At 37.4% G+C, this 17,881-nt stretch overlaps 1 protein-coding gene across 1 annotated transcript in view; it reads left to right on the forward strand.

The window, feature by feature from the left end:
- Positions 1 to 7,500: 7,500 nt before the first annotated feature.
- Positions 7,501 to 17,881, forward strand: part of LOC109055435 (TRAF2 and NCK-interacting protein kinase-like) — a 71,432-nt gene continuing 61,051 nt past the window's right edge. The window contains exon 1 of the mRNA XM_042773658.1: positions 7,501 to 7,872. Within this exon, the coding sequence (XP_042629592.1) occupies positions 7,816 to 7,872 (57 nt within the window). The 5' untranslated portion in view covers positions 7,501 to 7,815. The remainder of the gene's footprint in view (positions 7,873 to 17,881) is intronic.

A 17,881-nucleotide genomic window follows, 5' to 3' on the forward strand; every position in this document is an offset into this window, starting at 1 on the left:
ATAATAAATTCATTCTTGTGATGGCAAAGCTGAATTTTCAAGACAAGCTATTACTTGTCTCCAGTGTCACATGATCCTTCAGAAATCATTCTAATATGCTGATTTTGAACAGTTGTGCTATTTATTATTTTTGTGAAAGCATGATACATTTTTATCCAGGATAGAAGGCATTTATTTAAAATAAAAATCTTTTGTAAAATTGTAAATGTCTTATAAATGTTACTTTAAAAATGTCATTTTTGATAAATGTAATGCATCCCTGCTGAATAAAAGTATACATTTTCTAAACATTTATTACTGACCCCAAACTTTAGAACGTTACTTTTTGAATATTTGGACTGATTGTTTTTTTGCCATAATGGAACTCCTTTATTACAGGGTATTCAATGAGAATTGTATCCATCTGTAATTGATATGTTGGTGAAAATGTGCATTATAAACTAAAATGGAGCCAAATCGAATGTGGGCACACTCAAATAATGCCTATATAGTTTTTTGGATTAAAAATTACAAAGACTTTTTTTTTTCTTTGAAAAAGATGTACAAATTAAATATTCACAATAAGCATTGAGAAAGAAAATGATTTCATGTTTACAAAATTCACAAAATTATCCATCATAGCTTCTGAATTTGTTTAAAATGAAACATAAAAATGTTCATTGTCTTTCTGTTTTTTTTTGTTTTGTTTTTTTACATGTATGACTGTCTTTGAAGATTCAAGCTTGCTGCATCTTCCCTCAATTGCTGACAGCAAAGCCAAACCCGACTGAATAACATGGAGCTCAGAGGGAGAAACAACTCTCGTGCCACCTTTTCTAGCACATTTCATAAGCAGCATGTTGTGTTAATGCATTTGTTCAGAAATCTACACTAAATAAGTTTCAAATAAATCACAAAATCTCTTAAAAAGTTTCGTGAATGTTTTCCTTGGGGTGTTTTACTGCAATAGCTGATCCTAAATTTTCAAATAAATCACAAAATCTCTTAAAAAGTTTCGTGAATGTTTTTGTTGTTTTGTTTTAATGGGCTTGGACAGTTAGTTTTAACACTGTCATTTCGCAGGGGAACCGGCTCTGATTGGTGCCCAAACCTGAAAGTTTTGAAACAGTCATTATGAAGCTATTTAAATGCAAATCTGGCCAATGGCTCGTCCCCAGACGTGCCTCATTGGACGAGACACCTGATAGAGAGCGGCCAACGTTAATGACATCCTCTGAGTGGAATCATTTTCGGAGATATTGAAATCAAGATTGAAAAGAGTTGATAGTATATCTCTGTGACCTTAATGGCTTCTTATCGTTGGTGGACTAAAAGCCTCCAATCTATTCGATACCATCCAAACCTTGAGTATTTGGTTTCTTCAAGAGCTATCTGGCCAATGCTGAGCTGTCATGCTGAGCTGTCATGCCTCACTAACTACATGCGTCATTTGAAAACAGGATCACTGTCTCAATTCCTTACTACTGTAGTTCTCTGGTATTGTGCAATGGCTCATTAAACAGGTTGTCCTCTTCTGAAATGAGAAAATAAGTCTCTGGGAAATTCGCATTGATGTTCACAATGCGGAATCCATATGTTAATAATTATGCATTTTTGCACTGCTCATTATTCTCGTAATATAAACAGATACAGTATTGCTGCTGAAGCATGCAATGTGAAACAATGCTTTTAGTTTAGAAGCTTTCTAATTAAGCAAAATCATACAAGCAAGATTATTGATATTCAGACCAACAGCACGACTGAGACTATGATGTTGCTTATATAAAAAATAAAAAAACTGAAAGAATTTATATGAAGCAACTTGCATACTATGGGATACGCCCCTTCCGCGTATTCCTCAGAAGCCCAGTTATACTATGCCAGCTCCAGTTGGCTGGCAGACATGACGTTGTGTTTGGTAGTGGCTCCCTCCTCTTGGTTTAGCGATGAAACTTCATTATAACATTCAAAAACCTCTTCTCACTTTACACCTGAATTGTATAAGTGAAACTGTTGGCAAACCGCTTTTGCCTGATTCCTAAAATCAGCACTCCCGCTAATTGTAGGATTACTCAGAATGGCTGTAACAATGCAGACTACCTTGACAAATGAGGGAGACTCTTCACGGAGCTGCTTGTGCCGGAATAAGATCTAATGCAAAGACACACACCAGGTCTACTCTGGATGTCTTGGGTTGAAACATGCCCAACTGGTGATTAAAAGTCCCGGCACCTGTGAGCATAGCGAATGTTTCACCATAAAGAGACTTTGTTGCAGCCAAGTATGCCAAGCTAGTCTATCGGGCCAGGATCCCCTCATCTCTGTTAGCCCCGCTACTGCTGTCACTCCACAGGTATCCATTCCTGTAGAGCTGCCCACCATGGCGACTCTATCGTGGGGTGAACAGGTTGATGTCTGTGCCCCTCTGCCCATCTGCCCAACGTGCTCAGCAGGGTTGATTATGTGTGAGAAATGGGATTATTTTTATATAACGCGCTTATAAAGCAGTTGCTTTCTCAGTAAGGACTTTGAACACAATGTCCGAATTCGTTCATTTTGTTTCTGATATAGTGCACTCAACTGCCATGCACTAGGCCTATGTAGGGATTAGTGAATGAGTGAACGAGTCAGTGATTTTGGACACAGCTAGTGGAAAGCTACACGGCTGCCTCTGAATGCTTAGACTGCTGACTTGTTGCCTCACTGGACAATGACTTTGCAGGCAGCGTTTGAGCACGAAGGCACGTCACGAAACTGATTTACACTCAGAAAAAGGTCCACCAAATGTTCTGAAATGTGTTAGTTTTGTGGTTTGATTAGTAATCTATTTTAGGCTTATAATATAAAATATGTGAAAATGTTTCTGAATATCTTTTTAGTGAAAAGGGATACTTTTACTTTCAAAACCAAGTGGTCCTCAGGATGAATTCAAAGTACTTAAGTTAATAAATTATTATTAATGCATTAAAATAATCTAACTAAACCTAACACAAATTGAAATACTAAAATAAATAAATAAACTTAAATCATATTTCTTTTTCATCCTTCAAAAACTGTTGAAGAACATATCATTCTTGAAACTTTTAGAATCATGAATTAATCATGGTTAATTTTTTTGTATTGACACCTAGTTTCAGTATAGGAGGCCTTTGACTGATGAGAGCTATATTGCTCTAGATGTATCTTCAGAAGTTCATATGATCATTACATCCGTGCTGATCACTACTGGATCCTTTCCTCTGATCATGTGCTCCACCCGATTCCTATGCACGTTAATATGTCTGCTTATATTTCAGCTTTTCCTGTTCTCCATTCCAGTTTTATATAAGAAACCAAACTTCTTAACCTCAGAGCATACCTCCAAGAGATGCCTTGTTGAATTGTTCTTTCTTTTCTTTTTTTTCATTTTGAATTATTCATAAATTTTCCTGCTTAAAATAGTTTTTTTTTTCCCTTTCTGTTACACTAGACCTGGTCTTTTTGTGGATTATAGTTATTTTATTATTATTATTATTTCTGTAAAGCATCTTTATTATAACAAAATTTTAAAAGGTGTCAATTGAATTTAAATTGAGCGAAACAGGCCAAGGATGCTTTTAAGCTTTAGTTAATCTTCCCTATCAGCTAAATGAGTCATCATCCACGGTTTTCTCTCATATTTTCTGAAATTAAAAGCTCATATTATCTTCAGCTGAGATAAATGACAAAATCTTTAAGTCTCATAAACTCAAACCAGAGTTACAACTTGAATCTGCAAATCAAAAACTTGACATCAGTTTGTGTATCACATTTGCTTCTTTATTTGTTGGTCTCTAGAGTCTCAATTTAGCTTTACACAGTTTGCAATGTTGCAATGTGGTAATTCACTGCAACATTGCTATGCTGTATCTCAGTTCAAAATAACTGCCAGGGGGCAGAATGATGTACCTGACAAGAGGCAGAGTGTTTCTTTTCGCAACTTGTTATTACAAGGAAGTAACATGCTACCAGCTAATCCACAGGTATTCCCACCTGACTCGATGAAAAATGTTAAAAGCCGTTAAACAGGAAGTAATTTTGAATTTGGAGACAATATCAAAATGCGCTCAGATTAAACATGTCAATCCAGATTCTCTGACTGTATATGTGGATGTACTGTACCATGGAATGTGTCACTCTGACCTAAATCAGTTGAAACTCAATTATGGGTGTTAAACAAAAATCAAGCATACAGTATAACCTTTAATTACAGTAGTGGTTTTATACGTAACAGTTAAGAAGTAAAAAAAATTATGTACTTGAGTAATAAATTGTTGGATGACATTTTAGCAGATTCTAGGGTGGCACATGCTGCCTACAGTAGATATCACCTATAGATGTGTGCCTGAGGGCCCACTGCCAAGAGCTAAGTGCTGCACACTGACACTGCTGAATACACAAGCTGACTGCAGTGTGCCACTGCAGCTAGAAATTTGGGTAAGAAAACAAGTGCACCTCTAAGGGTTGTAATGCCTTGACACAAGCACCACACAATGTGCGGAACAAAAGAAAACAAATGGTGGCAAATCTGTCTCCGCTATTTTGTTATTTCATCATCCAGCTCTGCCAGGGAAAGTGATTGAGTTTGTGAATAGTACATTATCTACAGGGACAAATTTTGAAAATAAATAAATAATTTTCAAAAAGCTAATGCTCATTTTAGGACTAGTTGAAGATATGTGCATAACTATTCTAAGGTTACTCTTGCTGAGAGAGGTGCTATTGAATCATTGATGCCAGATGTCACGACCTGGTCTGAAATAAGTAGTGTTGCTTAATAAGATAAGCCTGGGGTAGCATATTTAGGAAAGTTGCTTAAAAATTATTTAAATAATTATAAATGAATATATTACAGTTTGCAATGTCTTTCCTGTGCAGTGTGTAGGATTTCACTGTAAAATTGCAATGCTATTTCATAGTTCACAGTAACAGCCAGGGGCAGAATGATGTACCTCACAGCCTAACCATCAATAATGTTCCCTTTCATAACCGAAATAAGCAGGGTTGATAAATAAGACTGGGATTAAAAATACATTTAGTTTCATAAAATGATCTTTTTGTTTGTTGAGTCACTTGAACAGGTGAGCATGTGTGAAAACTGCTGCTGGTAGCCTGTCATACTTTGTTGTGCTAAAGCACTGGCAATGCATGACTGTATAATGGAAATGTTCAAAAGCCACAATTCATGAAAAAATGCCAGAGTCACTTACTGTATAATAAGTGGACATGGCAACCCTGCACTGAATACAGCTTTGAGTTGAGTTTTCATGAAAAATGAAATATCTCATGCCACACTGACCAGGATACTTTAGACTCTCTCTTACATGGAAACTCTTTCTTCACAGACCAGCACAAATCATTCTTTTGTGTCTTCAGAGCACTCATTGTATGTTGGTTATGTTATGTATTGCAGGCTGAGGGATTATGCACATTTGGTTGTAAAAAGCTCTTTCAGTCCATCCGGATGAGCTGAAAGGCTTACTTATTGTCCACAGACTGACCAAATGCTTTCTTTTCACACTCAGTTCCTCTATATCAGATTCCTGATATCTTTTTGTTCAATGACAGCCTTTGAATGATAGCAGTCTGCTGATTCAGGTATACAAGGAAGGAAAGTTTCTACTGAAGAAGCAACTCTGAGGCACCAGGTATTCAACAAAAACTTGCTAGACATGTAACAAACATATACTTCCTGGAACAATTTCATACAGAATCCACCTTTAACATTCTAGGGTTTGTACTTCCGTCAGATGCAACTTCAAATAACTGTTAGGTGGGACACATTTCCCAGGAAAGCCATTTCCATGACTCACTAGAGTTTTATTAACATGGCAAATAGAGTGGAATCTGCCTTTTTATGCTGCCTACGGCTAGTAGCCACCAGGGGGCGATGGCCCGGGTCATCAACCCCAATTGCTTCCAGGCTATTTGCCCCATGCTGGTGGACCTATAGCCCGGAATTGAATTTTGTTGTAGCATTCCCTTTTTGTGAGTCACTTTGGATTAAAGCATCTGCAAATGACTAAATGTAAAATGTCCATCCTGGTTCACTGAATTCAGTCTGTTTCCTCTGTGAAATGGAGGCATAAAAAAGGGGTACTCAAATAAATATAAATGATATAATATCCATTTAGAAACATATTTTGGCATCATAAAAACCCAACTAATGATCCACTTGCATCAGAACACAGTGAGGTACTATCATCTGGCTTGCACTTTACTGACATTTTAACCCCAAACACCCACTTGAAGAGACTTGCATGCAAAGTAATAAGGTTACACTTGTGTCCAGTAGTTGCCAAGCAGCTGTTTTAAATAGGCAATAAAAAAAGGAATCCATGGAATTGTAATACAGATTAGAGAAAATCCAGAGGAGCTGAACTGAGGCTCTGTCTGTGGAGCTTTGTATTTTACGGGATCTTCTCAAGTAATACATGATACATTAAGAATGTTGTTTAATCACTAATAGACAATGACAACACTGTTAATAACCGCTAATGATGTGAGAAAATTATTTCCTTTTTACAATTTATCAGTGGTGTTTTGGCACTCTTAAAATCAACATAGAAGTCTAAAAACATTTTGTTCTTCACCATTTGAGAAATATGTTTTGACAGGTGATGTATCTGAGTGACAGACCCTCTCCTCTAATTTCAGCCAGGTATGAATGTGACTTGTCTCTTGATAGGTGTGTTACCCTACTGCAACAAAAAAGGCAAATGCAAAAAAAAAAAAGAAACAAAAAAGAAAGAAAATGTATAAAGTTGAAGTGGAAGTTAAAGGAAGTAGAAAATGAAAGGAATCTGAGTTCCTAAGAAGTGGATTAAACAATTATTTGTCAAGTTTCCAAGGAAGCATACATGTTAACCTGAATTACAGGGTAGAGTAGTACGCAGTAGTTTGGATGAAGATGAATGGGAAGAGCGTATAGCGCATTCCTTTAAATAGAAACAACAACAGATTAAAATGAGAAAAATCAACCTGTATTAGGAGTGTAATGTTTTAATATTTATTATAAAATAATAAAAACAGAGTTGTATAACATTACAGTTCTTCGGAAGATTCTTTATCTTTATTGTCAAGACTGCTGATTTTATCTCATTCATTCCTTATTTACACGTCATGGAAACTGTAGGCTACCATTGTGTTGGAGGTGTACTTAAAGGAACGTCAGTTAGATTGGAGCTCAGCCAAGCAGATCTGTCAGGTAAACATGTTTTTAAATTCTTTTACAGGTTCCCAAGAACCACATCAGATAGCTCCCTACAAAGGGGCAATCTAAAACAGATTAAATAGCTATGATACTAGTGTATTTCCTGGGAAACATAAAACGTGACATAAAGTTAAGAATGAGGAAAGGCAATAGAAGTGAAAGTGTAGCCTGTAAAAGAATGTTTGCAGGTTTCTTCTAACAGCATGAACTACAGTGGAACCAAACAAATGGGCGGTACTAGTGACACTGACCCCGCCCCATCATTTAGCCACTCCCACACATCTGATTGATGCTACTCTCAAGAAAAGCGGCATTTAGATTTCAGCGACAGTGTTAGAGACCAAAAGATGTGTAGCTCCTATTGAAAAACATGCTGTCCCCAGAACGCACGAGGTTTCTGTTTGCTGGGGTGAAATCTAACTGAGGTCTAGCAAAAGCATCGGTGGAATCCACAGTTAAAAGACGGATTGTACAATAAGCACGAGCGTTCAGCGAGACGAGATTTGAACGCGCTGCTGAAGGAGATCAGCGGACGGCTGTCTGAGATCTATTTAACAACATTTCTTTGTTTCTCCGTGTAATTCCGGGTTTCTTTCGTCTTTAATATGGCGAGCGATTCCCCGGCTCGGAGTCTGGATGAAATAGACCTCTCCGCGTTGAGGGTAAGTTATGTGTCCTTTATTGGATGCTCATTGATGTTGCGGTTGCGCCGTGATGGCAGGTGCAACAATCACTACAATAGTAGAAATGGCGTGAAATGTAAGATAATGGCTGAACGAACAGAGAAAAGGCGTTTTGTCTCTCAAGGAACCGTTTATCTTTCTTGTTCAGACGAGATGGAGCAGCTATGGACGGTTGCATTTATCAGATCAGATAACTGTTTTTTGAAACTCGTTACAGATTATTGCAGAAAATGTCAATGAACCGATCCAGTTGATAAAATAGCCTTCCATTTATCCTGATAGTCTAATAAGTATATATTTGGCTTTGTTATACTAGTCTATCCTGTTAAAGTGGCCATACGCTGCCTGCTACTCTCATAACCATTTGTTTTATCAAGACTTTTATGAATCACGGACAAATAACGATATCTGATGAAGGAAAAGGAGACATCTTTGCTAGAAGTCTAGTTTAAAGCGCCAAGTTCTTAAATGAAATGTTTGTGCTCATACTGATTTATTACATTTTTGAAACAAGTTGGCAAAAATTGATCGTAATGATCAATAAAAAGTGCTATAATATTGTATATACCCCTTAAATACATACAGCATGAACACACACACACACACACACACACACACACACACACTTTATTCATTATTTTCCAAAAAGTGTGGAAAATATTTTTTCAACCAAATGTTATTGTTGTGTGTGTGTGTGTGTGTGTGTGTTTTGACCCAAGTAAGACGTGTTTTCATAAGGTCAAAGTATTTTTCACATGATGGGGGAGGGATTAACAGATTTTAATTAGTTTTTTGCTTTATGAATATTTTAGTTAGTTATACCATCTAGAACAGGGGTGTCAAACTCAATTCCCGGAGGGCTGGAGCCATGCAGACTTTAGAGTCAACCCTAATTAAACAAACCTGATCCAACTAATCAAGTCTTTCAGGGTTATTTGAAAACTACATGGTATGTGTGTTGGAGCAGGGTTGGAATAAAACTCTGTAGGTCTCCGGCCCTCCAGGAATTGAGTTTGACACCCCCGATCTAGAATGTTTTGAACAAATATACATAAAAATTTTTAGGTCTTTTTGATTCAGGGTTTTGAGTTTTTCATCACAGCAGGCGAATTGCATGTGGAATTGAATTGTGTTTTTATTGTATTTATAAAGGAATTAATAGATCTGGACCATATCAGTTCTTTTATTCCACTGTTCGTTCAACAGAAACAAATTTGAACTTGCTGTGTGCTGCTGCTGGATCTATCCGTGTCCAACTGGGAAACAGTGTGCCAGAATGCATGGCTTGATAAATACTTAAATCCTTCTAATGCCACCAAATCACTCGTAGCATGTTTTCCAGTGACTTTTGAGTGCATAAACTGGGTTACTTCCTAACAAGGCTCTGTTTTTATGCGTCGCTCCTCGGATTATAAAAACTGTGTCAGTCTGTCTAATTAGTGCGCATATGTGCATTGTCCTGTAGCTCAACTGGTAGCCAATGACGCTGGCACTGCCTAGGTTATAGGTTTGGTGCCCGGGGAACCTAAATTGGATAAATGCATACATTTAAGTGTGAAAATATCTAAACGTTTCATGACGAATCTGTGTGATAAGTAAATTAGACACAATATAACTGGATGGGCAGTTTAAGGATGCCCATATGGGGAGGCACAGTATCACAGCAGCCTTAAACCAATTACCCTGTGTGCTGTAGGATCTAATGGGCTAAAGGGATGCACGTGAAGTGCTCTCCTTTCTCTGCTCGCGAGGCTAAATAGCGCGTGGGATGGTAAGATTACTGCAAATATCCCTTTGAGTGTTTTTGATCTGGCCATCCATTGTGTCTGGTGCATTAGCTTCACCTTCCCTGCCTTCTCACACATGGATCTGTTTGCACATACATGCTTCAACACTACAGATCACATGACGCCCCAGATGTCGCTCATATTTTGAATGGGATGTGGTTAAGTGTTAATCTGTTTCATACAAGCCATGGTGTCTACTCTTCACTGAAGCAAGGTGATGTGTAGCTACTGGCTGTTCTCATCATCCTATGGAAGAAGAGAGTTTTAAAGCCCACTCACGTCACTTCCTGACTGTTGCTTTCAGTCGGCTGGGAAAATGCAGATTTTATTAAAAAACAAAGCTGATGCTTTGTCTGAATAAGCTTGTCGGTTTGTACTTGAGTCAAAACAGACATTTAGGTGCTGACATGACCTTATTTTTGCTGTCTGTCCAGAACCCTCACTAAAGGTTTTTTTTATTTTTTTTTATAAAATGTCATCTGCACTTAGGAATAAATCCTTTACTTTTATCTTACCGTTCATTTAAATGTAGTATGCTTTCTTGCGCATGTTGTGTTTGAGCGAGAACGGAAATAGGTCACCCAGAAGCAGAGCACTGACATGTGCAGTAGTGGGGAAACATTTCAATGCAGCACATGGTCAGATGGGCCATTCATAAACTCCATCTCTGGCACAGAAGCGGAGATCTGTGTCCCACATACATGGGAGCCATGTTTGGCATCACCTGGTCAGCCTCACCTAGTCCTGAGGGACGACATCTGAAAATGAGCTTCTGTGCTCTGACCACAAACCTTGAAATGAGATCCATGCACATTCTGTTTGTTTTCTGGCCATTTTTAGCTCCAAACACAAGTAGCGAGGACCTTGGTTTGTTGAGGGCTTGTGTACCACACAGCGGCCGTGTTATTAGGCTTTGACCTTCGTTCACAAATATTAATGAGGTAGTATTTTTCTCGATGCAGATGAGGTTTATTTTGCTCGTGGCTTTGACAGGCATGCGGTTTAGCTGTAGAAAGGGACCCTGTTCAGTCAGGTGTAGCACGACTCAAGGTTAAGTTCATTTAAAACAGGACATGGGCCAATGATGTGATGTTAATTTATTCTTTTATTCAAAAATACATTTATAATGTCATTCATACTGTACATACAATGACTTGGTTTTGGTCTGGTAAAGTAAAAAAATATAAGGGTGATACAACTGTGATGTCATAATTAAGAAGAAATGCAGCATTTTAAAGAATGAAAATAAATATGTATGTATATGTATGTGTGTGTATATATATGTGTGTGTGTGTGTGTGTGTGTATGTATGTATGTGAATGGAGCTGCGACGCTGAGAGGAGGACGAGGATGTGTTTATGTGTGTGTGTGTGTGTGTATGTATGTATGTATGTATGTATGTATTCATTCAGCAGCTCGGTGGGTTAAAGGAATAGTTGACTTCCGTACGTTCTGTTCTGCATGTGCAAAAGTGTAGGAGAGATGACGAGATCTTACCTGCGCTCTTTAAAGAGCAGCAGTGTCAAGACTCTGCGGGTGATAGCGTGGGGTCTGGTGTCCATCCTGGGTGTGTGCATGTGTGCTGTTTTTTTGGCGCCTTTTGTTTTGTGGGGGACTTATATTATTAGTCACTTGCTGTCACACCCTGGAGCTCCAGCTGCATTCCGTTCAATGTCATTCTGCCCGAGGATGTCTCGTATAACATTATTTTTATATACACACTGCACCAAGAAAAGAAAATGCGTAGTTGCTGATTATGAGCTGAACTGCCAATTCTAGTAAAACCACATCAGGATGCTTAAACTGAGGGGTACAGAGAGCCATCTCAACCCTTTGCCTGGGATGCTAGTCCTGGTGTGGTTGATAGTGCTCGTTGATTTTTGTGTTTGTGGTTAGCCCGTGCCCTGCAGCTTTAGCTGTCCTGTATCTCCACTCCCATCCTCCATCTCTCCGTCACTCTGCCCTCCAGCAGACGTCCGCTGACCCATTTCCTGTCTGTATGCTGAAGCGCAAATGTGGAATTTCATTTAGCTAGATCTATTCTTTTAAATAAATGTTTAATAAACTGCCACGTCTGTTTAAAATTGCCTGTTTACACGTGGAATCAGGATCCATCTCAGATGACCGGCTCGCAAGAGACTGTTTACATCTCAAACGCATCCCCTGCGCCTGATTGTATTCTTATGTTTCTCTCTACATCATAAAACTTTTGAATTCTAATTTCAGCACAAATTTGATGTTTTGGCTCCTTTTAACTGAATTTGATATGCTTTACATGATCTGTGTGCCACTGCGTGTTGATATCAGAAATATTGAAGAAGTACACGTTACTAGTTGACTGTTAAGGGGTCTTTATCTGTTATTTCACACTTCCTTACATGGTTTAATATTTTAAGTAAATGCTAGCTGAGACTGTCACTGGAAAGAGTAACATCTTATGAGTCCATGAATTCAAAATGATGAAAATCAAGCAAATTTGTGTTATGCACAGTATCAAATCTAAATGGGTTACTTTTAAAGTTGAATAATAAACTTAATACTTTATCAGTTGTTTATCAGCTGGTCCGTACAACACACCTTTAAAATAATTGAAATACAGCATGTAAAATTAAAATAACTTGCAAAATCATTCATTTTTCACTATATACTTGCTTTATAATCACTGATCTTAGATTATAGGAATAAAATTAGATACTAAAATAGATTTACCAAATAGATCTGTTTTTTTTTTTATAGATCAGTGAACACATCACAACTCGTGTGTCATCCAGAATTCACAGTTTCCCACTCATAAATACAACTTTTCTGTAATTCATGTGCTTTAACTTGTAATTATGACTCCAATTTCTGACTCCACTTGACAGGCGCAAGATTAGCAAGGCCATGTAGGTGGGAAAAACAACATTATCCAATTATATTTTAGCCCAACATATTTCCCACTGAATATGCTGTCCTCACTCACTAATATGTCACATTATGAAATGTAAATGTGTGCAGAAACCACAAAGTTTTAAGTACACTTCACTAGTTGTGATCTCTGTTAAGTGATCTTACGTGGATTTTATGTGAATAGTTACTGAGACTCACTTTGAAGCGTAACCTCTTATGAGTCACTGTTGAACAAGAATGTGACTGTCTCTTGAGTCTCTTAATGTGCTGTCATTAGCAAATTAGCAAACTTTTGTGAAGTGTTTTGCATGGATAACTTCATTGTTGCTTGCATTAGAAAGAAATCCTCAATTCACGAAGAGAATGTAAGAGTGTAATCTAGTCTGTCGGTTTGAGGCAGCACTCCAGACTTCCTCTGCTTGTGTTCATTGGGATTTGCAGGATAGGATGTTAGCACAAATAGATGCCTGCCTCCTTTGATTGGGAACAAGCTTTGGGGACTGAGATGGGATGTCAGAGCCAAAGGTTTTTGTTATTACTGTGGTATTGATCAGCAGTTCAGTGGACTTTGCTCTGTCTGGGTGCCGTGTATTGATTGATTGATTGAACCATCATCTTCTTCATTTGCCTTTTACATGACTCATTGGCTTGTGAGATGACTGAAAGATGGCTTGAACCTCCTACCCCTCCACAGACACGAAATGGGTTGAGAAAGACCTAAGGGCAGGTGATGCATTCATCAGGTGCTCTGCACAGGAATCATTAATTACTTGCATATTCGCGTGCAAACACACTTGGTTTCAAAATGACTCGCATCTTTCTCGGGGATCACAATTGTGTGTGTGTGTGTGTGTTGACAGTTTGAGATTTATTACCTAGCTACAAGAGAAAATATTTTGAGTGTTTACTGTAAGTATGACCAAAATGTTATACAACAGCATTTGCGTAATAGCAAGTTTTTAAAGAGTTTGTTCACCCAAAAGGAAAATTGTCATCATTTACGCACCCTCATGTAGTTCCAAACGGATAAATATGTTAATATTTGAAACAGAAACTATTATTATTTTTTTGTTTAACCTAGATTTCTGTCCCTTCTTTAAAAGGCCATTGCACCAAAACTTCATAAGTTCATAAATACATTATAAAAGTAATGAATCCATATGATTTGAGTGGTTTAATCCAAGTCTTTATAAGAAACACAATCACTTTATATGACAAACCGTTTTAGTTTATGCCTTTTATTCACAACTTTCTGGAGCGACAGAAATCTCTCAATTCATTAAAAATATCTTCATTTGTTTTTTTGAAGATGAATGGAAGTCATGAGTTTGTAACAACTTGAGGTTAAGGAAATGATGACAGAATTTTAAGTTTTGGGTGGATTTACCCTTTAATTGGTTTGCGCCGCAAAATTTCAAACTAACAAATGACATCAACTTATTTATTTAAAAAGAGTTTAAAATTAGAGTTGATTTTGGGGTACATTTGTTATAATATTACATATTGATTCTAAAACAGAATTTAAGAAAACCAATGTGACCTTCCAATATAGCCTGATCCTGTGTCATTATATTTAGCACATGAATGTAAGTGTGTTGTTCTCACATTGTGCCAGAGCTTCAGTTTTTTTTTCCTGTGGCATATCAAATATGGATGTATACAGGTTTGTGTGTGTGTGTGGCAGAGGAAGTCAGGCATTATGAAATGTTTGGAGCAAACAGCATCTATTGTAATCCAGAGCCAGAGCCAAGCAGACTTATCATCCAGAAAATGAAGAGAAAAAGAGAGAGACTGTGGACAGCCCAAACACCTGCTCTGAATGTTTCAAATCCGCTACCCCTTCCCTACAATCTCCACTTCTGTATGATGGTTCAAAGTAATAGTTCACAGACTTCACACAATAATGAAAAATGTACTCGCCCTCATGTTGTTCCAAACATTAACGACTTGCTTTCTTTTGTGGAATGGAAAATTAGATATTCTGAAGACTGTGTTGGCCACCTTCCATGCAGTGGGGATTGGTGCTTTCAAGCTGCAAAAAATACCCACCAAAAAAACACTATATTCCAAACCTTAAGAAGCCATACAATTTACCATTTTTACAGACTGTGAAGCGTTTCCATAGTTATTAACATCCTAAATCTAACCGTTTTGTAACACAGTACTTATTCTTTTACAAATTTAATGCAAAGGTAATATAAAACAATTTAATGCTGCCGTGTGAGTATATTTAATACAGTGACAGCAGATTTGACATCTTCCTGTTTTCTGACCACCATAATCAATATCTGTATAGTTTTTTCTTTTTCTTTTAGAAATTCACAGAAACACCATTGTGGATTTTTTTTTCCTTTTGCTATTGGAGCAAATAGGAATTCAATAAATAAAAAAATAAATAAAATAAAAATAAATAAAGTTTACCCAACTTGGTGACTTCCGTTTTGGATAACCCCAGAAATGTGAAAAGGGTCCATAGCTTTGTCTGAGAAACAGACGGACATTATTCATTGATAACCTGTGACGGATCATTGAATCAGTGAGTCAACTCAGGAACTGAATGTTTGATTCATACAATTTATTCAGAATTTTGTGAACTGAGTTCTTCTTTAAAAATGTCCAACTATGAATTACAAAGAATGAGTCATTCATCACTATTTGCTTATAAGAACTATGATATATTTTTAATTATGTACAGGGTTTGGAACAAAATGAGAGTGAGCAAATGAAGACCGCTCTCATTTTTGAGGCAACTTTCCCTTTAATAATGTTGTGGCAGCTGTTCACCTTTTAAAAGTTGCAGAAGTGGCAGTTGTGGAGGGAGAAAGTATGTACATTTGCTTAGGCTGATATTTAACTGTAGCAGTTGCTACTGGTTTTCCTTGAGTTGCATCAACTGTGTATGTTAGCTTCTGTTGTGCCTCTGCCTCTATAAATAAACTCCTCTCAGGCTTGTCTTTCCCTTCCACTCATGTTAGTTTTCTGTCAGGCAGGCAACGTGATGGTGGGAACCATAACATGGTATTCTACTCATGTTTGCTTGAACAACAGAAACCTGAGTAATGTGCAAGGTTGTTAATTCCTCTCTATCCATCACGCACTCACTGACAGTTTGCACGCTGACCCTCATTTTCAGATGAACCAAGACAGGAAGTTATGCAGAGAGAATGTGCATCCTTTCTCTCTGAGAAGCGAGAAGGAGATTTAAAGATTGAATACACATTTCCATAGACACAGTGACTGACAGGTCTGCTGATGCAGCCGGAGAAAAGGGCCATCCTGCCAGTCTTGTCAGACAAAGTACAGACCCAGCATGAGATGACTGGGGTGAAGGAGAGGGAGAAAACAGCCATGAGACCTCTGTGAAGAGAGGACGGGCTGAATAAGGGAAACAGTCAAGATGCCAGCTGTGGAATGAAACGATAAAGACAATAGATTCATGCATTCACCTGGATTTATTTTTATATGTATACCATATACCCCATTACTATATATAATATATTATATATAAAATATTTTTTGAAAGAAGACTCATGATAAACAAGGCTGCCTTTTATTTGACCAAATATATTAAACCCACTATTATTGTGAAATGGTATTAAATTTTATTTTTTTTTTTAAATGAAATTTATTTTTGTGATGAGTTTAAAATCCATTATTCCAGTCTTCAGTGTCACATGGTCCTTCAGAAATCATTCTGATATGCTGATTTGATCCTCTAGAAACAATTCTAATAGTTATCAATTTCGAAAACAGCCATTTAATATTTTTTGTGGAAACAGTAATACATTTTTTAGAAGCATTCATTATTATGTTAAATACAATTGTGCTGCTTAAATACATTCAAATATGCTGTTTTGGTGCTCAAGAAGCATTCATTATTATGTATATATATATATATATATATATATATATATATATATATATATATATTATAAACAGTGCTACGATTATGGTATATATTCAAATTGTATATGATCATAAGTCAATTCTTACATTTCGATTATCTTTGCTCACTTAATTTTTAAATATCTTTAGCAAATCTCAAAATTTATATCCATTTTTTTTATGCTGTACATTCAACTGACCAAAATGTAACCATTTAAACATTTAAAAAGATTAATGAGCATTTAAAACGTTTGATTTTAGTGTGCAGTGGATTTCTGAGTTTCGACTTTAAAGGTTAAATCTTGTCAGTCATGGCGGTTTGCCATCTAGATTAAGAAAAAGTCATGTGGGGGTTTGAGAGCTTGTAGCGGGTTGGCGCTCACCCCTGCTTGGTTCTACTCATCCTCAGCGGTCAGTGTCATCATGTGATCACAGCTGACTTCCCCCGTGCCTTTGATGTGGTTTGATTTGGGACTAAGCTCTGCTTTAAAGCTTCTGCTACAAATGGCTCCGTGAACCCATTGGACAGACAGACATCTTTCAGCATCGACGATGAAGGTTGTTGAAGCAATTTCAACTAAGCTCTCACCTTGCTGTGAAATGGAGTTTGGGAACGACCATAAACCCAATTGTTTTCCTCTAATGTTATTGGAACAGCCAGAATCCACTCAGAGAATCAAGGGTAAAAGCTTGAACAGCTAATATTCTGGATAGACACTGAAATGTTAAAAATGTGACTATTAGCATTTCATGCTAACCTTTTGAGCACTGTTGAGTGGATTCTTAAACCGCTCTACAACAGGTGGTTGAGAATCCACACAACAGCACTCAAAGTGCTGGTGGGAAATGCTGGCATCGTCACATTTTAAAAATGTCAAGACGCACATCGGTACTTTTGACAACGCTAGTTGTTCAGTAGAATTGCTTTCTTTATGTAGCAACCCTAATAATTAGAAGGTACATGTCTACTGATGTGGTTAAAGGTGTTGCCAAAACAGAAAATGCAGATTTGATGAGGATTTTTGGAGAATTGAGTTCTCTGTGCATTGTGTAATATTTGAGCCCAATTTTTCTCACATCTTGTATTGATGTGTCATGAAAATCGTTTCCCAGCAGCCTTACAGCTTCGGCTAACAGACAAGCCATATTTCCAGTGAATTTCACAAGTAGTGTTGTGTGGACTATCTACGTTTGGCAGCTTGTGTGAACAACACTGCAGCTTGCATTTTTGTTTTTTGCCACTCAGCATAAGGACAAGATATTACTCATCCCTAGAGAGCTAAACCATGTATTCGTCCTTGGCTCTTTAGGTGATACACTGTGTGAAATATAAGCTACATTGCAATTCACAAGGTTTCTATGCATTGTGCAGTGCAGGGGCTATCTGTAGAAAGTCACAGCAAAATGTGTTCATTTGGAGAGCCCTG

Source organism: Cyprinus carpio, chromosome A2, assembly GCF_018340385.1.
Source record: "Cyprinus carpio isolate SPL01 chromosome A2, ASM1834038v1, whole genome shotgun sequence".
NCBI lineage: Eukaryota > Metazoa > Chordata > Actinopteri > Cypriniformes > Cyprinidae > Cyprinus > Cyprinus carpio.